The 26,048-nt window shown below is 36.9% G+C and overlaps 1 protein-coding gene across 1 annotated transcript; it reads left to right on the top strand.

Annotated features, from left to right (window-relative positions):
* Positions 1–529: 529 nt before the first annotated feature.
* Positions 530–25,758, top strand: LOC141457130 (lysosomal aspartic protease-like). Its single transcript, XM_074133676.1, has 9 exons — positions 530–2,264; positions 2,345–2,483; positions 4,335–4,458; positions 4,558–4,676; positions 8,898–9,094; positions 12,622–12,747; positions 12,844–12,991; positions 14,704–14,796; positions 25,565–25,758. Exons 1-9 carry the CDS (start codon positions 2,188–2,190, stop codon positions 25,715–25,717), a joined length of 1,176 nt encoding a protein of 391 aa, XP_073989777.1. The 5' UTR covers positions 530–2,187; the 3' UTR covers positions 25,718–25,758.
* The last annotated feature ends 290 nt before the right edge of the window (positions 25,759–26,048 follow it).

Genomic DNA, 26,048 nt, shown 5'->3' on the forward strand with positions numbered 1-26,048 from the left:
AGCCAGGGGGTCGAAGGAAAAACAATTTCGAACCCAAATATAGCGAATCTTGCAAAGAAACACCAGGCAAACCCATCTCATTAATTAAGAAGCAATACTGTAGTTACTTTACTTATTATTTTTACTTATTTATAATTACTTATTATTTAATAAATTTTAAGTCCAGCAGCTGACCCTTAGATTTTCTCTTCCTAGGAGCTTCTTACAGCTCACTGTCCGGTGATGGACAGTGTAACGAGAGAACACTGTCCGGAGGCCGGCAGTGCACTGAAAAAAGCTCCGGGCGCCAATAACCTCAGCTGTTGATGCGCCAAAAAAAAAAAAAAAATATAAAAATAAATAAATATTAAGGTATTTAAATTACAACATTAAGATATTTTTCATAAAACTATTGTTACACAATGTAAAATTACTTTAATAAATGTTTAAAATCATAAAATAAATCTGTACCTCGGAAGGAAAAGGCACCATGTCCATTTTTTTCGATTTTCAGATTTTGGCATCATTTTACAAATTTTTTGTTGCTCTTTCTACAGGTGTAAAGCACTATGCCCTATGTTTACTATTAAGCGATTTATGTATATTTAAAAAGCACTATGATACTTCATTGCTTAAGGGTAAAAGGCACTACATGGGCATAATTTTTTTTCACAATGGAGATCAAAGTAAAATATTTTAAAATATGGGAGTTAAAGTGGCCATACCAACTATAATAATTATGGTGAGAAGTACAGGAAAGAGTACAACCGGAAAAGTAGAACAAAAAATGAATTTGGAAAAATATCTTTATTTGGCTCCCCTGTAAAATTTACTTTTTGTGACATGGTGCCTTTTCCCTCCGAGGTACAGAAATGTACAACACAGTACCTAATAGATAGTTTTATTTTAATTAACTGAAAATTACTTTTATGGAGGTCGATGGAGATTTTGAAAAATTATACGAGTATAAGGTCCATGATCAAAAAAGTTTGGCGACCCCGGTTCTAATCAAACCTTAAAGTATTTCTTTTTCAAAATTATTTACTGGTAATATTAACATTAACTTCGAATGTTAATGTTAAAACTAAAAAAAGACCTGCACAGAACTCTTAAAGTTATTGAAATAAGTAAAACTTGTTATTTTTCTACAACCAATCATTTGAAAAACTAGGGTAAACGTTTGTTGCAAAGAAGCTTTAAAGGAATCCGCTTTTGTCTGACTTCATCAATCTACTTCTGTTTGTTGCCTTTCACGTTTATTTGTTTGGCAAATAAACGTGAACTTTGATGTACTCGTTTAGAAATCACGTAGCATTTATTGTTTGATGTGAAGCTAGTTATATTATTTCAACGATAAGTTTTCTTTTAAAAAATAATGCTTTTATTGGTAATTTTGTGCAATGAAAGGAACATTTATTGTTATTCGGGTTTTATTTTGTTCTCTAAAATTATAAAAAGGGGCATCTAGGCTGTTTCAAAATAGCCAAAAGACTGTATAATAACTAAATTTGAGCTTGCCCAAAATTTAGTTTTTATTTTTCGAACCATATTTTAGCACAAAAAAAAACAATTTCTGGCCGAGAAAACAATTTAAAATTGTTCGCTTTACGAATAAAAATGAATGAAAATGAGCTACTGTGCTATCTCAGCCTCCTGCATATGTGCATTTCTCTCCAATACTGTAAAAATCAAATTCTGTTAATAAGGGCTTGCATTCGAATATCATAGCGCACTGAAGATATCAAGCGGTTATTTTGCTTGGTAAAACTCTAACAAGTACATAGTTTTCCTGCATTAAAAATGTGTACGTTTTCTTAGAGTGAGAAGGTACATCACTTACAGATTGGTTTCTTAGAAGAATTATAATCCCCATGGCTCATCAAACACTAAATATGTAATTAATTATAAAGTACTTTGCATTTAAACGATAAGGAACCTTTTCTCCATTATTTGAACTTGATCGTCATTATTAAGAAAATTAATAAAAGTGCCAGAGTGTCAGAGAATGTCAAAAAGTAATTGTTGAAAAGCCTTATCAAAATTATAGAACTTAATTAATAAATCTTTTCGTAGCAAAAAAAAAGGAGGAAAATACAGAATTAAAGATAAGTAGATTACGATAAGATATTTATATAAATTTAAATTTTGTAAAAATAAATTTTCTTTTTTGTAGTAATAAGCTCATATCGTTTACAAATCAGTTGAACAATGTCACAATATTGTACAGTCTTACTTTGGTTATTGTTAGCATTAACATTTAATGAACTCAATGGATCCACCATTAAGTGAGATTTCTAATTATGGTATATTTTGTAAAGTTAATTTCTATTAAATGGTGCAAATTAAAGATCCTTTTTTCTTTTAGAATCCCTTTGTACCATCGTAAGAAACAGGCAAAGAGTATCGCAGACTATTTTGGTAAGTTGGTTGATCCCATACCACTTCCGCCATTCTATACACTAAAAACTGAAAGACACCTTGAGCCACTCAAGAACTATCAAAATGTAAGTTTTTTTTATTTTTATTTTAGTTTTTATTGATATTTGTTTGTGTGGGTATCAAAAAATTAAAAAGCGTAAGCTTAAATTCGAAATTTCATTAAATAACTCGTTCAGTGTCAGGCACAAGTGATAAAAAGTAAAACTGGTTGCGAGAGTGCAGCTTAAAAATGTTTAAAATCCATCACGAATGCATTGTTACTCATCGTCAGGTTGTTGTTGAAGAACTTGACGTAAGTAAAAAAAGGGGTCGTTTCAATTTAGGTCCATCCAATAGTAATAGCCTAAACAAATTATTCTTTTGATTTCATTTCAAGGCTTTATTAACTTAGTTTAGATTTATACTTACTGCAGAAAATTTGCCTGTTGAGGCATTTCCCACAGCACAACTAACAAAACTGGTTGTCACTTTTAAAATATTTTCGGATTCCCAATGCTTCGTAAACTAAGAATATAAGCTCATGCTTTCTGCTACACGTATTTGTCTTTGAGTTATCCTTTTTTATAAGAATATACGAGGGTCGTTTGAAAAGTCCGTGCAAAGTCAGAGAGATAGCACTACTGGCGCGTATCGAGGTTATGTTTTTTTTTTTTTTTTTTAATGATTTAAGGCGCGTCAACATCCAAGGTTATTAGTGCCCGGAGCTTTTTCCAGTGCACTGCCGGCCTCCGGACAGTGTTCTCTCGTTACAGACAACACTGTCCATCACCGGACAGTGAGCTGTAAGAAGCTTCTAGGAAGAGAAAATCTAAGGGTCAGCTGCTGGATTCGAACCCGGGACCTCCGCGTGGGAGTCCAGTATGCTAACCTCATAGCTAATCCCTTCCCTGAGGTTATGTTTAGTTAGTAGCATCTCTTGGAAGAACACAAACCAAGTTTCAGCCAGATCGGTAACATTGATAAAATCCATGATATGGTGATGGATGACAGAAGAGTGAAAGTGCGTGAGATTGCTAGTGCTGTGGACATCTCGAATGAACGGGTACATAATATTTTGCATCAACATTTTATTCATCGTTATTGGACCGTTTGAAAACCGAGCTGCAAGAAAAACGCCCACGATTGGCCCACAAAAAAGTCCTTTTCCATCACGACAACGCACCAGCTCACACCTCAGCAGTTGTGGTCGCAAAATTAATGGAAATAGGGTTCCAACTCGTTTCACATCCCCCCTATTCTCCAGACTTGGCTCCCTCAGACTACTATTTGTTCCCCAATATGAAGAAATGGCTGGCGGGAAAAAGATTTTATTCAAACGAGGAGGTGATTGCAGAAACGAATGGCTATTTTTCAGACTTGGACAAATCCTATTATTCGGAAGGGATCAACAAACTAGAGCAGCGTTGGACGAAGTGTATAAGCCTAAAAGGAGACTATGTTGAAAAATAAAAAAGGTTTACCCCAAAAAATTAAGTAGTTTTTATTTTTGCACGGACTTTTCAAACGACCCTCGTACATACAAAAATGCTTATTTGTCCACACGTACGCGCTTATAGCTTAATGCTTGAACTTTTGTGAGGAAAATTCACAATTTGCACTCGCCATTCCTGTACTTGCTAGCCCAGTAAAGTGTATGGACATTGTCAACGCTAACACCGCGAATGTTGATAATTATTCTGGTAAACTTGTTGGCGATATTGTTTAGATAGTTTTAAATGCTTGCAGCAAGTTAAGTATTATTAATTAAGTATCTTGCTTACTGAATCAATACGGTTCATTTTCCAAATAGAAAGTATTAAAATAGTTGCACATTAATGCATAATTATTTAAATTATAATTCATCATATTTCAAACTATTCAAATGGGTGATTGGCTATGTGATTATGCACTAAGTTGGTGAATAACATTTATTTAAGGTACAATATTACGGCGTAATTAAATTAGGAACTCCTCCACAAGAGTTTGAAGTAGTTATCGATACTGGTTCATCGAATCTTTGGGTACCATCGTCGAAATGTGTGGATGAAAGTGAAGTTTGCCGTAAGTATTTTTTTGGTGTAAGACTTTGGTATGCAATGAAATTCTTTTTCTTTTTTTAATAATTGAAATGCAACAGATATTATTTTATTATTTTTATAGGTACTCATAAAAAATATAACAGCTCTTTGTCTACAACTTTTGTGGAAGATGGAAGAAAAGTGAAAATTGCTTACGGTTCAGGATCAGTTAAAGGATTTTTCTCAACCGACATTTTAACAGTTAGTTTCACTATATTTGCACATATTTAAACTACATTCTTAGGAAGAATTACTGCAATCAGAAATAATGTGCGACAAAAAGCGATAAAAATCTGCCGATTAGGAGTATTTCAGTATTTCGTTTGTGGCATAAAATTGACCAAAAATTTCCTCTGTATCACCACACTAAGTACAATGAGAGCTTTCACAGTTTATGTACATAAACTCCCAAATTCTTGTAAAGGATATTAAGTATTAGGAAAAAACGTGTAAAAGAAAAAAAAACCTTGCGAAAAATGGGGAAAAAATCTTGAGCAGAAAACAGATAAATGTATGGGAATATTAAGAGCAGAAAACAGATAAATGTATGGGAATATTAAGAGCAGAAAACAGATAAATGTATGGGAATATTAAGAGCAGAAAACAGATAAATGTATGGGAATATTAAGAGCAGAAAACAGATAAATGTATGGGAATATTAAGAGCAGAAAACAGATAAATGTATGGGAATATTAAGAGCAGAAAACAGATAAATGTATGGGAATATTAAGAGCAGAAAACAGATAAATGTATGGGAATATTAAGAGCAGAAAACAGATAAATGTATGGGAATATTCAGAGCAGAAAACAGATAAATGTATGGGAATATTAAGAGCAGAAAACAGATAAATGTATGGGAATATTAAGAGCAGAAAACAGATAAATGTATGGGAATATTAAGAGCAGAAAACAGATAAATGTATGGGAATATTAAGAGCAGAAAACAGATAAATGTATGGGAATATTAAGAGCAGAAAACAGATAAATGTATGGGAATATTAAGAGCAGAAAACAGATAAATGTATGGGAATATTAAGAGCAGAAAACAGATAAATGTATGGGAATATTAAGAGCAGAAAACAGATAAATGTATGGGAATATTAAGAGCAGAAAACAGATAAATGTATGGGAATATTAAGAGCAGAAAACAGATAAATGTATGGGAATATTAAGAGCAGAAAACAGATAAATGTATGGGAATATTAAGAGCAGAAAACAGATAAATGTATGGGAATATTAAGAGCAGAAAACAGATAAATGTATGGGAATATTAAGAGCAGAAAACAGATAAATGTATGGGAATATTAAGAGCAGAAAACAGATAAATGTATGGGAATATTAAGAGCAGAAAACAGATAAATGTATGGGAATATTAAGAGCAGAAAACAGATAAATGTATGGGAATATTAAGAGCAGAAAACAGATAAATGTATGGGAATATTAAGAGCAGAAAACAGATAAATGTATGGGAATATTAAGAGCAGAAAACAGACGCTATATAAAAAATAATGTATAAAACATAACTTTATTCTGGGACAAAAGTCTCGCAAGAAATTAGAAAAAAAAAAATGCACAAAAATAATGGGCTAACAGAAATTAATAATTAAAAAATTAATTTCACTTAAAAAAAAAAAAAATTAAATCAAGATAGGTGAAGAAGAAGGAAATTTGTAAAGGGATAATACGCTCAAGACACATATTAATTTTATGTAATTCGCACAAGCTTTTTTCCTTGCCAAACACTACTTGAAAATTATGACGAAATCAATATAATATAAAATTGCAATTGTAATGAAGTGGACACTTGAGAAATACCAATGATGGTTTTGAGTTACATTTAGAATAACCTATACCCTACAACGTAACATGGAATTTTTGATTTGATTTAAGGTGTAGCTGCAGTGAATCTGCAATTGTTACCCAATAACTTCGGATAAACTGCAGTACAGGAGCCTAATACCAAATGTTTTTCGTTGCTAGGGTTATTGAGAAAAAACACGTAATATTTTATTATCGTGCTTTTGAATTATTGAATGAATAAGCAGGCTGAGAGCGAACCACACGATGTGCGGATCGTATCTTCACAGGATCAACAGGATCTTCTCTTTGAGTAGATCGCAATGAGGAGGAGAATTTCAAACATATAATAATGATATGTTCACGTTATGTGGTAGAAAGGAAACGAATGTTTGACGATATATACAGGTATTTAGATGCACCATTTCGCTACGAAGACATAGTATTCTCCAAAAACATCTACGAGGGGGTACCCAAAAATAACCGGAATTGCGTTGCCGCGCATGGAGCTTATGTAGTACGCATTTCTGCCGCTAGACGTGTATAGCGCAATTCCTTGCCAGTTCAGTCCTGCCTGTGTTGTCTGCCTGGCTTGTTCTGTTCATCTGCAGTGATTGTTTTTACCAGCGCTGTTTTGTTCTTTTTTCGTTTTTTATGATGGCAAGTTTAAGTGAACAACGTGCAGCTCTGAAATTTTGTTTTCTACTCGGCAAAAATGCTGCTGAAAGTGTTTTAATGTTGAAAACAGCTTACAAAGATGACGCTATGGGAAAAACTCAAGTATACGAGTGGTTTACTCGGTTTAAAAATGGCGACATGTCGATTGATGACAAACCTCGTTCTGGACGTCCATCAACTGCCCGAATCGACGAAAATGTTGAAAAAATTCGAGAGCTGGTGTTCACAGACCGTCGACAGACAATTGATCAACTGTCAGAGAGTAGTGGGTTATCTTGGAGCTCGGTTCAGCGAATTTTAACGGAAGATTTGGGGATGAAAAGGGTTGTTGCCAAGTTTGTTCCTCGAGTTCTGACTGACAATCAAAAAGAACATCGAGTTGAAACATGTCGTGCTTTGAAACAACAGCTTGAAACTGATCCAGACTTTCTGTCAAAGGTCATTACTGGTGATGAGTCATGGTGCTATGGTTATGACCCAGAAACAAAGCAACAGACGAGCCAATGGAAGACGTCATCTTCACCCCGACCAAAAAAATGTCGTCAAGTCAAGTCAAACATCAAAACAATGCTGATTTGCTTTTTTGATGCCAAAGGCGTAGTCCATTCAGAGTTTGTCCCCCCAGGTCAGACCGTCAATCAAACCTTGTATTTGGAAGTTTTGAAAAGATTGCGCAATAGTGTTCGCCAAAAAAGACCCGATTTGTGGCAAACAGGAGACTGGTTCTTCCACCACGACAATGCACCGGCACACACAGCCATCTCTGTTACACAGTTTTTGGCTAAAAATGGCATGGTTCCGCTGCCCCACGCACCTTACTCGCCTGACCTGGCTCCGTGCGACTTTTTCTTATTTCCACGCATGAAAAAGGGCATGAAAGGTCACCGATTTGACAACATTGAAGAGGTCAAGAAAAAAACGAAGAAGGAGCTGTCAGCCATTTCTAAAGATGACTACAAAAAATTTTTCGAACAGTGGAAGCACCGGTGGGACAAATGTATTAGTTGTAATGGAGAGTATTTTGAAGGGGATAAGGTTGTTCTGTAAAAAATTTGTAAATAAATAGCTTTTAAAAAATAATTCCGGTTTTTTTTGGGTACCCCCTCGTATGTGCTTAAGTCTATAGCAGAGCTAGCAATGAAATATGGATGTATTTAAAAGTTATAGCCGATTAGAATGAATGGAAGAAAATGATTAGAGAAGGATTTCGGTTAAGCTATAAGGATGGCAGGAATGTAGAGTACTGATCCATCCATTAGTTTGTATGTAAATAGTTGTATATAGTAGAGGGATGAATGTGTGAAGCGAATGTATTTATAAGTAAGAATGGTGAGTGAGTGATATTCTAGTGATAAGCACCTAGACGATGCTGGCTGTATGGCGAAAGCCAATGCCAAAAAAAAAAAAAATTCGTACCTTAGACGTTCTCCTAGAAGTAGATAACACAAGAAGAAGTAGATGACACTTTTCAAATCAATCATGTATGTAGCTCTAAACAAGGCGACGAAAGTTTTGGTCTAATATGTCGGTAGCCCGATTCATTGTTACTCATACCGCTGGGAAGGTCAAGTACGCTAGCCGATATTTTGAGGCAATCATAGATAGCGTTTTACATTTTTGGAAGAATGCATTTGAGCCAAAGTTTACAATTAAAAATAAAATAAATAAATTACGGAGTGGAAAGCGAGAAATAGCCATTAGTCATTGGGTGCAGCCAGCGGAGTACGAGAAAGATGATTAAGTTCTGAATTTCATTTCTCTATTTTAATATAAAATTCAGCGCTTAATCTCCATAAAGCAATGAACTGCTGTTCGTAGTAAATTAATTTTCTAGTTTTTAAAACAAAGATTAGTTTAGAAATAATAGCTCCTGATATTATTTCTCTCGACTAATATTAATTGACAATCAGTAAATTAAATATACAAAATTCCACTCTTTTATTTCAGCTTGCCGACGTACAAATAAATAATCAAACATTCACTGAGGCAATTCAAGTTCAAGGATTTGATGTTGCCAAATTTGATGGACTTCTAGGATTGGCTTTTCCAAGTATAGCTAAGAAGCACGCGAGACCACCATTTTTCAATATGATTAAACAGGGTTTACTGGAGAAACCATTATTTTCAATCTATCTGACAAAAATGTAAAGTACATTTTATTTTTTAAATTTTAAACGTAAAAAAATGCCATAGTTGAATAGTCAAAAATTGTCCGCAATGGATAAGCTTATTGGATCTTAGCCAATCTTCATTTTTCTTCTCTGCCACGTCATCAATGCCGCTTCTCTTCGCCATTTATCCTCCAATGAACAACCCATTACTTAGGCTTTTGATTTAAAAAGATTCCATGTATTTACTCGTAATATACAAATGATTAGTAATGTACGAGGCGTGTGCCTTTGATGAAAATGTTCACGATAACCCCACTGCCGCACTTAGTTCACTACATATTTTTGTTCTTTTTTGCGCCCTTGGTACCAAAAACTATAATATTGTTCTCAAATAATGTTACACATCGTGTACTATGTTGTATAATATACAATGGTAATTGGTATAAAAGTTAGTCTAATGATCTACTTTAGGACGAATTAAAGACTGAAATTTAGTTTTAACTCTGTGATTCAAATCACGGCAGTAAAAGACCAACTATAACTTTCCCTTTTTCTATTTAATATGCGAGTGAATGCGATTATTATTCAGAATGAAGATAAATCACAAGAATAATTTGGAATAGAGTTAAAATGAAGTGCCTTTTAAATACTAACTATGGTGATGAGATACATATTTTATTATTCCAACAGAAAAATATTAATGGGTGATAAAAGGCCAGCACAAGGGTCTGTGACATCAAATACTCGTACTTTCTAAAAAATTACTAGAAGAATGAATGAAAAGTTGGGTACTTGCTGATTTGTGTACCTTTTGGCGTTTAACCCCTTAACGTGCACGCTCGAGTTAACTCGAGCGCGCTAAATTGGCCAAACTGTGCACACTCGAGATAATTCGAGCGGCGTTGTACTTTAGGCTGCTATAATTTTTCACACTCGAATACGAGGGTCGTTTGAAAAGTCCGTGCAAAGTCAGAGAGATAGCACAACTGGCGCGTATCGAGGTTATGTTTAGTTAGTAGCATCTCTTGGAAGAACACACACCAAGTTTCAGCCAGATCGGTCTATTTCTTTGTGTTTGGCATTCATTTGAATCGAGGAAGTCGAGTGATTTTCAAAAAAGGGACGTGTTGAGTGTTTTTTTATAATTAATCCAGTTAAACACGGACTCACATTCGGATCTTTCCCTGTCGATTAATACTATCTTGTGTGCTAAAAACCGCTTCGTAGTTTCACAGATACGATGTTTCATATATAAGCATGCGATGCTGTATAATCCATTTTGTTACCAAAACGGCTACATGTACAAAATTACTTGCCCTTCCAATCGCATAAGCTGTGCCACATGTGTTCGCAAAATTTCCGGTTCCTGATTATCGTCTGTTACTCTTAAGAAGACTTGAATGAGGATAGATTATTAATTTTCATGATATCTACCTTCGAGCGGCGTTGTACTTTAGGCTGCTATAATTTTTCACACTCGAATACGAGGGTCGTTTGAAAAGTCCGTGCAAAGTCAGAGAGATAGCACAACTGGCGCGTATCGAGGTTATGTTTAGTTAGTAGCATCTCTTGGAAGAACACACACCAAGTTTCAGCCAGATCGGTCTATTTCTTTGTGTTTGGCATTCGTTTGAATCGAGGAAGTCGAGTGATTTTCAAAAAATGGACGAAAAAGAATTTCGTGTGTTGATTAAACACTACTTTATGAAAGGCAAAACGCCTCAGGAGACTAAATAGAAGCTTGATAAACATTATGGTGACTCTGCACCTTCGATTAGAACAGTTTATGAGTGGTTTCAAAATTTTCGGAGTGGCCATATGGGCACAAGTGACGCTGAACGTTCTGGACGCCCTGTTGAGGTTACTACTCCAGAAATCATTGATAAAATCCATGATATGGTGATGGATGACAGAAGAGTGAAGGTGTGTGAGATTGCTAGTGCTGAGGGCATCTCTAATGAACGGGTACATAATATTTTGCATCAACATTTGGACATGACAAAGCTATCCGCAAGATGGGTGCCGCGATTGCTCACGCTTGACCAAAAACGAAATCATGTGAAGTGTTGCAAGGACGGTTTGCAGCTGTTCCAGAAGAATCCGCAGGACTTTAAGCGTCGTTTCGTCACTGTGGATGAAACATGGATACATCACTACACTCTTGAGACCAAAGAACAATCTAAACAATGGGTTACCAAGAGGGAATCTGCGCCAAAAAAGGCGAAGACCGTTCCTTCGGCTGGAAAGATTATGGCGACTGTCTTTTGGGATTCGCAAGGAATAATCCTCATCGACTATCTGGAAAAGGGTAAAACTATTACAGGTGCATATTATTCATCGTTATTGGACCGTTTGAAAATCGAGCTGCAAGAAAAACGCCCACGATTGGCCCACAAAAAAGTCCTTTTCCATCACGACAACGCACCAGCTCATACCTCAGCAGTTGTGGTCGCAAAATTAATGGAAATAGGGTTCCAACTCGTTTCACAACCCCCCTATTCTCCAGACTTGGCTCCGTCGGACTACTATTTGTTCCCCAATATGAAGAAATGGCTGGCGGGAAAAAGATTTTATTCAAACGAGGAGGTGATTGCAGAAACGAATGGCTATTTTTCAGACTTGGACAAATCCTATTATTCGGAAGGGATCAACAAACTAGAGCAGCGTTGGACGAAGTGTATAAGCCTAAAAGGAGACTATGTTGAAAAATAAAAAAGGTTTACCCCCAAAAATTAAGTAGTTTTTATTTTTGCACGGACTTTTCAAACGACCCTCTTTCATGTTCACTTTATAAACTTTGTAAAGTGTAAGATCTTAGTTTTAAAACTTTTTTAAAATTAAATTTAATGTTGCTTGGATAGAGCTTACTCATTACCATCAGTCTCTTTAAGCAGATCTTTACATAGTTATCATTTAAGTTCTGTCACATGATAATTCTGTTAAATTTTCTTTATCTTTTATTGATAATGATGCAGCTTTTCCTAAATTTTCTTTAGAGAAGGGGTTTGTAATCCAATTATTATTTGTTTTTTTTTGGCGCATCAACAGCTGAAGTTATTAGCGCCCGGAGCTTTTTCCAGTGCACTGCCGGCCTCCGGACAATGTTCTCTCGTTACAGACAACACTGTCCATCACCGGACAGTGAGCTGTAAGAAGCTCCTAAAAAGAGAAAATCCTAAGGGTCAGCTGCTGTATTCGAACCCGGGACCTCCGCGTGGGAGTCCAGTATGCTAACCTCATAGCTAATCCCTTCCCTCAATTATTATTTGTGTTTTCGGATTTTGGAAAATACTGCATAAAACACCATTGTGATATTGTTAAATGTGCATTATATTTTCTCAAATATCTTGAGACAGACTAAACTTATTATTGTACACATACGCAACTCGCGTACCACCTGGTGGCTGTTCACAGGTTGGAAAACGCTGTTCTAAAACATAAAGGTTTTTCACTGATTTTTTATTGGTCTTATTCTAAATCTTCTTAAAAAGAGCTAGATTTCAAACAAATTCATTGTGCTTTAATCTAATTTAATTACGTAAGTTTATTTTTTATTTCAGTGAGAATGATCCAGAAAATGGCGGTGTTTTAGAATTTGGAGGCTGGGACTCGGAGAAATTCGATCCTAACGATGTGCATTATATTCCTTTAAGCGAGCCAAATTATTGGCAGTTCTCAGTCGATACGTACGTATCTCTCTATAGAGATGTTTTTAATAAATTGTAATAAACAAATAGAAATAATAATATAAGATAATAAATTTTTTGTGATTAAATTTATAGAATAAAAGTCGGCGAAACCAATTTATGCAAAGATCAATGTGAAGCGGCTGCTGACACCGGAACGTCACTCATTATTGGACCACATGACGAAATTGTTGCATTGCACGAAGCTATTGGTGCTGAACTTTATAAGGATAGAATTGGCGTGGTATGGATTTATTTGCATTTTTATTTAAATCAATACTTCCGTCAATAATAAAATCGATTTTACGCAACAAGTGATTGCTTTATTATGTATTGCGCTAATAGGGCGTATATCACAGATTAAGTCATTAATAAATGAGTAAATAAACTGTAGCATCGATTTCAACTAAATTCGGTACACACGCTGATCAAAGGGTTGATTTCTAAACTGCACTAATTTTTTTTAAAAGTAAATACAAACAAAAAATTAAGATTATTAGGGAAAAGGTTTTTAGTTAGTCTAGATACTACAAAAATTAGTCCACTGAATTCAATATCCTAGGCCAGACAAAAATTGCTAAGGTAACAAACAAATTCACCAAAATTATTTAATCATTTTTTTTTAATTAACGCTAAATATTTGTTATTTTCTTTTCTTATACAAACCTTGTATTAAAAGTATTAAATACTTTTTCGTTAACGCAACTAGGTTAGAGGCAGTTTATTAATTTGCTGGGCGCTAGGGAGCTACTAATAGCCTTAGCAATCAATGTTCCCCTCCAAAACAACAAAAAACAAAAGCACAAAACTTCAGAGTTAAAAATATTATAATTTAATAGCAGAATAGTAGCCAACAAACTTAAAAAATAAGAAAAAATAAAACTAAGAACTCAAAATAAACGAATAAGTTCAAGAGATTAAATTGTAGACTAGGAATATAGGAGCAGGAGAGAGAATCAACAAATACAAGATTATTGCAGCTGCCTCGCGCATGTTTCGGTGTTTGTACAACGTGTTTAGTCGTCTGTAAAGTGTACATTGTGTAAATGGAATGTGTATTTGTGGAGATGAGTTAGAAGTTCTGTGTTGCCATGTTAAACCCAAATAGTAACAGCACATATCAACTAGCTCTCTCTCTGTAAGATTATGTTTATTGTATGTTAGTTTAAGGGCGATGATAATCAAATATCTAGTAGTTGGAGATCAGAGAGGGTCTAGTTCACTTTCATTAAACCAAATCATCGGTATTGTTCTATACGACCGATTACTTTACATGCCTTAAGCAAGGTTCTGCTCGAAAAGGGGATGTTAAACTAACGGGCCGCATAGAGACCTAGGGCTAATTTTTCAAATCGGTACAAATTTTAAACGTTTGTATCTCTCTTCGTATTTTTTTTTAGATTTTAATGAATTCTTTATCGAATTGTAGAGAAAAGTCTGCTCTATAACTGGTAAAAACCGCAATGTTTTAGTGCTAGTAGTTATTGAGGTATTGAACGTTGAATTTTGGTGGTTTTCAAATGCCTTTAAATTTCAAACCTTTGTATCTCTCTTCGTATTGTTCAGATTTATTTAAATTCTGTACCGAATTGTAGAGAAAAGTCTGCTCTATAACTGGTGAAAACTGCAACGTTTTAGTGCTAATAGTTATTGCGATATAGAAGGTTAAATTTTGAAGGTTTCGCAAATGGTTCAAATTTCAATCCTCTATGTCTCTCTTTGTATTCTTCAAATTTCAATGAATTCTTTACCGAATTGTAGAGAAAAGTCTGGTAAAAACCGCAATGTTTTAGTGCTAATAGTCATTAAATAGTTGAGAAACTTACCTTAAATTCTGAATTTAGGAACACGCCTAATGTTCTTTAACAATTACAAGAGATAACGCATGCCAAACATTATTATGAGGGGAAAATCACCATGACAAAAAGAGTTAAACTAAAATTTCATAATTTTCAGATTGAATGTTCAAAAGTTCCCGAACTACCACCAATAGTATTTACAATTCATGGCAAAGATTATCAGCTGGTACCATCGGATTACATTCAAACTGTAAGTTTAGAGTTTTGTAGCAATATAGTCTTTTCTGCACTTTTATAGGAAGGAAATTGAATCGTACGTTACAAAATGAGGATAAGAAGTGCCCCTTTCCTTAAGATAACTGTTTATTTTAGGCAAGTACTTAGATAAACAACTCAAATCCTTCGGCTTTCTTGGCCGATTTAGAAAGATCTCTAGCGTACTCTTAATACCTGTTACGAAAATACAGCAACACTTAGTTGAAGATTTGGAATGCTACTCACATAAGAGCCGTTCGCTGCACAACTCGATTAACTCTTTAAAACACAAAGTGGAGAAATGCATTGTTTTTTTAAAATTCCGTTTATAATATGAATTCAAATAAATTTACCGTTATCATTTCAGCGCCTGCTACTGAATTTGGGTTAAATTATTTCTAAACTGTTTCTGAAATAAATTATTTATTATTTAATAGCCAACAAAATTTTGCCTTTTAATGGTGTTAATCTTTATTATTTGGGGAAATTTACTATAAATAAAAAAAGCTATGACTGAACCGAGTGCTTTGACACTTTTAAATTTAAGATACGCAAAGCAATTTAAGATAAGCAAATACCATATGATCGTTTTGGATAGTAAAATTATTTTATTTTGCTCTCTTAAATAATCAGTTTAAAAGAGTTTAAGTTGTGTTAATAGATGATTGTAAAGTACTTTTAACCAGTTTAACGGTGTGCAAGAACAATGTAAATATAATTTTTTTTTTTTTTTCTTAATTTTTTTGTGCAAAACATTCATAGTGACCTCTAACCTTCAGTTCTGCAAGTATTTGACTTTCCGAGTGTAAAACCAAGTGCTAAGACAATTTCTCACCCCTCTTTATTTATCTTCCAATTCTCCATTCTCAACTCTAAAGATGAGTCTCAGCAACACATCTAACTCCAAATCATCTCCCGCCAGCTTATCTACTTCCTCTGTAAGTTCAAAAACAACTAAAAAAAGAACAATCTCACCTCACAGCTCTCCCCCCAAAGACAAAAAGAAAAATGCTCCGCCTGCAGCAACTACGAAAACAAGCCTAGCAAGCAAACCCACTCTGTTCCCCGAGCTGAATCCAGAGCCTAGCAGTGCAACTGCAAATTCCATGCCAGACACAATAGTAGCTCCAGGAATACTCACCTACAACCCGTTCACTCCCCTAGCTACTCCAGATTAAATGCCTGCATCTGTGCCTACTCAGTCTCAGAAAATACCGAAACCACCGCCAATATATTTAAAAAACGTAACCAAGTACGCTGATCTTTGTAAAGCACTGACACAGTTAATTGGTCCAAACTGTTTTACATGCAAAGCCCGAGCAACTGATTTAATTATACAGGCGAAAACAGTTGACGGCTACAGACAAATAATCCACTACCTCAGGGAGAAAAAAGCAGAATTTCATACCTACCAACTTGAACAGGAGAAAGCATATCGGGTAGTAATAAGGTATCTGCATCAAAGCACACCTCCTGATTTAATAAAAGAGGAACTAGCGGAACATGGGCATATTGCCCGCAGTATCACTCCAGTTATTCATCCTGTTACAAAGCAAACATTAACACTTTTTTTCGTTGACCTCGAGCCAAATAATAATAACAAGGATATTTTTGACCTAGAATTACTTTGCTACACGAGAATAACAGTTGAGGAACCTCACAAACAGCGGCTTATTGTGCAATGTAAACGTTGCCAAGAATATGGTCACACCAAAAGTTATTGCCAGCATCGACCAAGGTGCGTCAAGTGCGCTGGCGAGCACTTCACTCAAGAATGTGGCAAGCTCACCATAGAACGTCCTAAATGCGCTCTTTGTGATGGAGAACATCCTGCGAACTATAAAGGATGCATAGTCCACCGGGAACTTCAACGCTCAAGAAGAAGACCGCCAGTTTACGACCATCCCTCAGCCCTCAACAGAGTAGCTGCGTCTGTTCAGCAACCTGCTGCTTCGGCCTCATCAGGGAACCTCCCACGGAACAACATTTCAGCCAACGTCAACGATTGTTCATCTTATGCCCGAGTGGTCGCGGGTCCGCCGCCGCCTCAGCAGTCAGCCTCTCCTTCCGACATTACCACTTTGCTAAATTCTTTCCTTTCTGACTTCAAATCGCTCCTTACTCCTCTCGTCACTCTTCTCACCACCGTTGTCAACACCTTACTTCCCCGTCTCGCTCCTTAATGCCTCTAACTCAGTTCTCTCTTACTATATTATTATGGAATGCAAACGGACTAACTAACCACAGACAAGAGCTGGACATCCTCCTACACGACAGACGGATAGACATTGCCCTTATAACAGAGACCCACTTCACTGAGAAAACACGCTTCTACATCAATGGCTACCAAACCTACAGAACTGACCATCCTGATGGTACTGCACATGGCGGTTCTGCTATTCTCATAAAAAATTCATTATCTCACTTTCCCATTCCATACAATGCCTCAAACTACATACAACCTACTGTGATCTCTCTCCAAAGTGAACCCTTCCACTACAACATTGCTTCAGTGTACTGTCCACCTAATCACACAATCCTTCAAAACCAATTTCTATCCTTCTTCCAGTCTCTGGGTCCCAGGTTCATAAGCGGTGGGGACTACAATGCGAAGCATCCTCGCTGGGGTAGTCGGGTGGCAAACCCAAGAGGACGCCTACTCTACAATGCACTCTCTCTAACTAGCTTCTCATACATATCACCTTCTCAGCCAACTTACTGGCCGACTGCTCCCAATAAACTCCCTGACTTGCTTGACTTTTTCATCTGCTCTAACATCTCATCATTTCATACTCACTCATTCACCTTAAATGAACTCTCCTCTGATCATTGTCCAGTCATCCTCACAATAGACATCCACCACAAACTTTTTTTTTTTTTTTTTTTTTAATTTATTTATTTTCACAACTGCAGAATAATTCTGCATCAAGTGAAGCTGATACAACATGATACATAGAATACATACATGAATACATGAGGGGAGAATTCACCCATTGGTGAAACTCCCAAAGTGGTACAGTTCACTACTGTACATTGGCTCTTACTTCATTTAGAAGATCGCGTGGCCACCTGCGCTTCAACCGCCTGGGAGGATTTCCTGGTAGAGTGGTAAGTTGAGCTACTAGAGGATTAGGATGTGAGGTGATTGATGTGTGGAATTTAAAGTATCGGGATCTTACAGCTTCAGAAACATAGGGAACAAGGAAATCTCGGTGCAAGGTATGATTGGAAACAAAGTAAGGAGCATTAGCGATTCTACGGAGAGTTTTTGACTGGAAGGATTGGATTCTGTAGATATTGGAAGCTTTGGCTGAGCCCCAAAGTTCCATTCCGTAAGTCCAGGCAGGTTTTAGTATCATAGTATAGATAAGTCGTTTATTCTGTAGAGAGAGTTTAGATCGCTTGTCAAGAAGTCTAGAGAGAAGTTTGTATCGTCTGTTCAGTTCTTTCCGTTTGAGTCTAGTATGTGGATTCCAGGTTAGGCGTTTGTCCATGAAGAGTCCTAGATACTTAACACAATCTGTTGTGGGAAGAGGAGTGAGGTTTAGGTAAACGGGTGGAAGGATAGTTCGCCTTAGGGAGAATGTAATGTAATTACATTTATTTTCATTAATTTTAATTCTCCATTTCTTTAGCCAAGGCTCAAGAGATTCTATATGGGATTGGAGGAAGCGGTAGGCAAGGACCGGGTCTTTATGAGGAGAGAGGATGGCCGTATCATCGGCATAAGTAAAAAGGAAGGTACGAGGATTGGTAGGAATATCAGCAGTGTATATGGTGTAGAGTACAGGCCCAAGGACACTTCCCTGGGGAACACCTGCTCGAACTGGGTAACAAGGAGAGTAGGAATTTCCACAGACGACACTAAATAAGCGTCCAGTAAGGTAAGATTGAAGGATGAGAAAATATGTAGTTGGTAGGATGCTCTTGAGTTTGGCAAGCAATCCCCGGTGCCAGACGCGATCGAAAGCTTGAGCAACGTCGAGAAAAACTCCCGGACAATACTGTCCATTCTCAAGAGAGGTTGAGATTACATCCACAACACGATGACATTGTTGGACTGTAGAGTGATGAGCGCGGAAACCAAATTGATGGGACGGAAGTATTTCCTGTGATTCTAGGAGAGGATAAATTCGTTTTAGGAGCAGTTTCTCAAGGAGTTTTCCTAAGATTGGAAGAAGGCTTATAGGACGATAGGACGAAACGCTGTTTACTGGCTTTTTAGGTTTAGGAATCATTATTATTTTGGAGAATTTCCATTGAGTCGGGAAAAATGTGGTTCTAAGTACTGAATTGTATAGGTAGGTAAGGAAAACGATAGCACGTTTTGGCATTTGCCGGAGGACTTGGGCGGTGATAAGATCGTGACCAGGGGATTTTTTCCTAGGAAGATTCTGGATAGCATACTTAACATCAGAAGGAGAGAAAGCTTTGGGAGGAAGTTCGAGAGGTAACGGTCTATTAAGTTCATCTACAATTTTGCTGGTATGTTCGGAGTCGAATATGTTAGTGTGGGGTGTAAAAGTGGTATGTAAGTGTTGAGAGAATAGATCAGCTTTGTCGCGGTCAGTCTTGGTCCAAGAACCATCCTCACGTCTAATTGGAGGTGAAGTGAACTTATACTTAAGTAAGCGTCGTGTAGTGTTCCATAGTGAGTTGTCTGTAGTGTTTAACGCTGCAGTGAATTTTTCGTGCTGCTCATTTTTGTACTTACTCAACTCCTTCTTAACAAGACGTGCTAGGCGATTAAATTTACGTTTGTAAGAAGGTAGTCGTGTGTTTTGCCATAACGATCGTATCCGTCTTTTATAAGTAATAAGGATTCGTATGTCACTAGGTACAAAAGAGAACTGGTCAGGTAGAGTACGAGGTCTTTTATTTGTTGTAGAATTCCGTACACTTTGCTGTATGGCAGAGGTAAAGTTTTCTACTGCACTGTCAATCTGTTCAGGAGTCTTGAGAGGTATTTTAAAGTCTATTGAACTGTCCAGTAAGTAGCGAAAGTTGTCCCAATTGACGATTCCGTCAATCAGTCTCGAAGGATTTTGTTTGAATACAGGTTGAGTGTCTAAGGTAAGTAATACAGGACTGTGATCAGAAGAGAGTTCATCTAAGGTTTCAATGTTGGGATGTAGAAAAGAGATAGGAGTACAAACAAAAAAGTCTAAAATATCTGGAAGTTTGGAGAGTGAAGTAGGCCAATAAGTTGGTTTGAGTGGAGATAAAAAGGAGTAATTCGTTTGGGATAGGACATTGTTCAGTAAACAGCCTCGAGGATTGGACACTCTACAGCCCCATTGTGGATGCTTAGCGTTATAGTCACCTCCTGATAAGAAGCGGGATCCGAGGGACTGGAAAAAGGAGAGGAAATCATTGGAAGATATAGTATGATTAGGAGGGCAGTAAACTGATGCTAGTGTCAATTGGAAAGAGTTTATTGGGAGAGATATGACAGTTGATTGAAGAGAATTGGTAGGATTAGTTGGGATCAGATTGTGTTGAAGACAGTTTTTTATTAGAATTGCAGTGCCCCCATGGGCAGTATCATCAGGGTGATCAGTCCTGTGGATAGTGTAGTCGGTTATGTTGAAATAAGATCTGCTAGTAAAATGAGTTTCAGTGATGAGTGCGATGTCTATTCTTCTGTAGTGGAGGAATGCGTCCAGTTCGAGTCGTTGGGAGCTCAGCCCATTGGCGTTCCATAGGAGGATTGAGAGAGAATTGATGTTTGAGGGATTAAGGAGCAAGCCTGGGCAGGAGATTCGTTATTAGGGTGGTAAGGAGGTTAATAAGAGGATTGATTGTGCTCTTTAAGTCACTTAAGAAGGAAGTGATTACAGAAGTAATATCAGAAGTAGGATTTGGTTGAGGAAGAGGTAGTTGTGGCTGAAGCGCAGGTTCACTTCTGAGCATTTGAGCATACGATATTTGAGCATTGGTTGTTGTTGTCCTGTTAACTTCTTTCAGTGCAGGAAAAGCGTTGAGAGATGGTGGCCCTGGATAATCTCTTCTCACAGCCGAAGGGTGCTCGTAGACGGGCTTCGGCCTCCTCATTCTCTGGAGCTCCTTATGAACAGAGCATCCCTTATAGCTGGCAGAGTGATTGTTTCCACATAGAACGCATTTACGAGGGACCGTAATTGGTTTTGGGCATTCCTTGCTGAGGTGGGGTTCTGCGCACTTAGCACAGTAAGGTGGATGCCGGCAGTAGGCCTTAGTATGTCCATATTGTTGGCATCGTTTGCACTGAACGATTTCAAATTGTTTATAAGGCTCTTCAACTCGAATGCGAGTGTAGTTTAAAACTTTCAATTTGAATACATCCTTATTATTATTTTGAGGCTCCAGATCCACAAAAAAACAGTGGAAGAGGCTTTTTAGTATTACGGTGAAGCACATTTGTAACATTTCTCGGCAGAAATCCAAGATCTGATAATTCTTGTTTAATAACTTCTGGCGGTGTAGTGTGGTGGAGTGAACGGATAACTACTCTAAATGCTTTATCCTGCTTAAGTTGATAAGTATGGTATTCCGCATTCTTCTCAGAAAGATAATGAATTATCTTTCTGTAATCTTCTATGGTTTTGGCTGATATAATAACGTTATTAATTCTGCACTTGCATACAAAATTATTTGCGCCACATATCTGTATAAGGTCTGCACACAGTTGCATGTAATTAGTAAGATTACTTACGTAGATGGGTGGTGGTTTAGGTATTTTTTCCACCGGTGCTCTGTCCTCGTCTTTTTCATGAGGTGCTAGACAAGCAAAAGGGTTAGAGGATAGTACTCCAGGTGGTGCTACATCAGTGGTCCCCGTCTGACTGTGCATCTGGCTGTCTTTGGTTGGTGACATGCCAAGACGTTCCTTGCTTGCTTGAACAGTTGTAGTAAAAGGTGACGGAGATAAAGAGCAGGAACTGATCACGGAACTTGCACGTGAAGTGGAAGGAAATGATTCCTTAATTTGAGCTTTTTTAGATTTTGGAGAAGTGACAGGAGGCTTTTTTCGTTTTACCATTTTGACTTAATTTAAAAAAAAAAAAAAAAAAAAAAAAAAAAAAAAAAAAAAAAAAAAAGATTTAACAAATAATAAAATATAATTTAAGGAAAATAATAATAATAATAATTAATAATAATAATAATTAATAATAATAATAATTAATAATAATAATAATAAAATAACTGTAAAGTATGTACAAAATCGTATTTACATAAAATATATACAGTATAATATTAGATACTATCGATAATAACGATCTTCATGTAGTTCGATTTCAATTCGATAATGTTCGATTTAGTTCAAAGATTTGACACGTTCAGTTTTTGATTCAAATAAGACAGCTAACCTAAAATGATTGTTACATAGTTTCACTCACTTATATCTAAAATATTGCTCGATAGAATTGTGTAAAATTGCACCAAAATGTTTCAAAAATGTTAATTAAAATCTGTGCAAAAAATAACTGAAAAACGTCACTTTTTAACTAGCAAACAACTGAAATGAATTTAGAGCGACACTCACTCCGTCATTACTTCAGCGGTACTGGCACCACAAACTTAGACCACCAAAACCAACGCTAATAAACGGACCTTTAGACTGGGACTTCTTCAGAGACTTACTTGAGAAGAAAATTGACCTCAAAATACCTCTCAAAACACCCCAAGAATTAGACAATACCGTTGATCACTTCACTGCCGCCATCCAGCAGAGTATCTGGCAAGCGACGACTAACTGCACCGCTAAACAACCTGCTTGCATACCTTATAACTTACCCCTCTATTTGCGCACACTCATAACTAACAAACGACGAACGAGATCTCTCTGGCAACGTACAAAATACCCATCTCATAAACAACAACTTAATCACCTGACAAACCAACTTAAAAAAGAACTCCGTAAATACTACAACAAACAATACACCGAATATACCAAATCTCTGACTACTGAAGACAACTCCCTTTGGGCTGCCACTAGACGTATTCTAAAATTTCAACCTACCTCCTCTTCTCTTCGTACTACTGACGGTTCCTGGGCTAAATGTGACACGGAAAAAGCTGAGCTATTTGCAACGCACCTTTCAACTGTCTTCATTCCGCATCCTGACGTTCTCAACTCACAACATACTCAAGACGTTATTAGGGACTTAGACATACCTTTACCTCTTTCTATGCCTCCAAAACCGTTCACACCCTCCCAAGTCAAGCAAGTCATTATTAATCTCAATAAAAAAAAGAGCCCTGGTTACGATCTAATTACTGCCAACATCCTACTCCAACTACCCAAAAAAGCAATAGTCTTCCTCACTACCATTTACAACTCTATTCTCAGAACTACTTACTACCCTATACTCTGGAAATTTTCTACAGTTCGAATGATACCCAAGCCCAACAAACCGACTCAACTACCTTCTTCCTATCGACCGATAAGCCTACTGCCTCTCTTGGGCAAAATATTCGAGAGACTTCTGTTACCACGCCTCTACGAAATTACAGAATCTCTCGAAATTATACCGGACCATCAGTTTGGTTTCAGAAGCTGCCACTCGACGATCCAGCAGGCCCATCGTGTTGTAGACACCATCGCTTCTTCACTCGAGCGAAAACAGTACTGCGCTGGAGTATTCCTCGATGTTTCGCAAGCCTTCGACCGAGTCTGGCACGAAGGTCTACTGTGGAAACTAAAACACATCCTTCCTAGCACTTATTACCTCATACTCAGCTCTTACCTCTCTGACAGATTCTTTCAAGTTCTTCAAGGCACTACTCACTCTTCCATCTATCCCGTCCTTGCTGGTGTGCCACAGGGAAGTGTCTTAGCTCCTCTTCTTTACACAATCTACACTGCCGACTTACCTTCTAACCTTAATACCTCTATTTACACCTTCGCTGACGACACTGCCATTCTCTCCACACACTCTGACCCTATCCTCGCAGTACGCTCACTACAGTCCCACCTTCACTCAATAGAACCTTAGTTAGAAAACTGGCGTATAAAAATTAACCCAACTAAATCTAAATACATAGTCTTCACACTCAAACGTCAAACTCCGCCACCTGTCTTCTTACATCACACACCTATCCCACCAGCCGACCATGTGCGGTACCTTGGAATGTACCTAGACAAGAGACTTACCTGGAACCCCCATACGAGACTTAAACGTACCGAACTAAACAAACGATACAAACTTCTAGCCAGGCTACTCGACAAACGCTCAAAACTCTCACTACAGAACAAACGACGACTCTATACAGCCCTTCTCACACCAATATGGACTTACGGACTCGAACTTTACGGTACAGCTAAAAAATCCAACCTCAATAGACTACAAACACTGCAATCCAAAATTCTCCGCCGCATACTAGACGCTCCATTCTATGTAAGCAACCACACTATACATACAGATCTCCAAATTCCACTTATCTCCGAACTTGCCAAAATTCGATACAAAAATTTTCACCAAAAACTCTCACTGCATCCCAACCCTTTAGCTGCAAACCTGTCTACAACTACGCTACCCTCCAATCCTCGAAGACGGCTGAGGCGCCGTTGGCCCCGTGACCAACTGGGTGACTAACGGCGGCCATCAATGGATGACCGTCATTCACGTATGCCACGCTATTGACATACTTTCATCGCATTTACCTATTGTACCTGTAGGTACAGGTGTAAATTTCATTAAAAGAATAATAAAAAAAAAAAAAAAAAATTTAAGATTTCCGTTTGTAGGTCCAGGTTGCACGAACTCGCTATAAAAGTTTTCATCAGAACTTGCACTCTCCAATCCAATCCTCTTGTCCGCCATTTATCATCTCATCACCATCCATGACCATCCTCCCAGACGATTAAATCGCCAGTGGCCTCACGATTTTCTCTCTTCTGAAGAGAGTAGCTAATCCTAGAGATCACTTAGGGAGTGTTATCACTGGGTAACTTCTCCCCTCAATTAGTGAGTTTGATGAGTTATTGTCATTGTTACTTATGGCGTATCCAGCGCTGGTGTAACTTCAACAAATAAATTTTTTTTAAAAAAAAGTTGATATTTTAAAAAAAATGGAGTTAATCGATTTGTCCATTGAACGGCTAATATTACATGACACTTTTTAGACAGTTTTTTTGGTACATTGAACTGTCACTGCTGAATGATGCAGAATAGGTACTGAAAAATAGGTTTCCCTCATTTACTGTACAACTTCATATCAATGAGGGGTCTAAAAGGGAGATTCAAGTTGAGTCGTAAAAAATGAATAACCATTGAAATGATATTCCTCAGCAAAATATGAATTTGATTATAAAAATTTCTTCTCTAGTCCTAGAAGTAGCCAACATTGACTGCGTTCCAAATGCCAACAGAATCTAGTTTACTCTAGATGATTTTTAAACTGAAAGAGCCTGTTAAGGGCTTTGAAGGCACAACTACAATGGTTTATTTCTATTCCAGTTTAACACTAGTGCATTTCAAAAGGGTTGGCTCCCGAAAAAGGGAACCTTTTCTTTAACCTTCTTTAAAATGCACAAAGGATTTTTTTTATATTTTCTCATAATAAAAGTCATTTGGGTCCCATTTTCTCTTACATTATTCTCACTTTCTCTTATTCTTTAGGAAGAGAAAGTATTGGTACTTCCTATACCATCATTTCAGAGGTAAAACAAACGAAAAATAATTATTAAAGAAGGACAAAAATTAATTAATAATTCCTGAAATGTTTTCATTTGATTAAAATCTTTTGTTAAAATTAATATAAAGTTTTGTTTTGTACAGTTCCCAGAGGAACCGAGCTATTGCTTAACTGGATTTTCCACCATGAAGGACTACAAAGGAATGTGGCTCCTTGGAGACTTATTTCTCGTTAAATATTACACAATATTCAATGCAAAGGAACGCACCATTGCATTCGCTAATTTAAAAGAATAAAATAAAAAATTTTTAACGGACAATGTTATCTTTTTTAATTCATTCCTCTTAAACAGAAGACTTAATTCGAACGTAATTAGATGTTCATTTCATATATGAGGGATGTAATTTAAGTAAATTCACCTGTAAACAAATATTAATCAAGTAGATCAATGTTTACAATAAATCACTCTACAGATTAGTTAGATAAGATTAATGGAACTTAGGACCTGTTTCTTAGCCCGATTGGGTGGAAACTATCCAATTGGATATCCAACGGTAACTCCAAAGATTATTCCCACAACCCACCTTACTCTCCTTTGACATGAAAGCTATCTTTAGACCTCTAGAC

This window comes from Rhodnius prolixus, unplaced genomic scaffold, assembly GCF_049639745.1.
Source record: "Rhodnius prolixus isolate KJV_2025 unplaced genomic scaffold, Rpr scaffold_10, whole genome shotgun sequence".
Taxonomy (NCBI): Eukaryota; Metazoa; Arthropoda; class Insecta; order Hemiptera; family Reduviidae; genus Rhodnius; species Rhodnius prolixus.

What these genes read in the sequence shown, in the direction of transcription:
- LOC141457130 (XM_074133676.1), top strand. Translation starts at nt 2,188, where the DNA reads ATGTCACAATATTGTACAGTCTTACTTTGGTTATTGTTAGCATTAACA. An exon ending in ATAAGGATAGAATTGGCGTG is followed by an intron (nt 12,992 to 14,703) that starts GTATGGATTTAT and finishes CATAATTTTCAG; the next exon opens with ATTGAATGTTCAAAAGTTCC. An exon ending in CATCGGATTACATTCAAACT is followed by an intron (nt 14,797 to 25,564) that starts GTAAGTTTAGAG and finishes TGTTTTGTACAG; the next exon opens with TTCCCAGAGGAACCGAGCTA.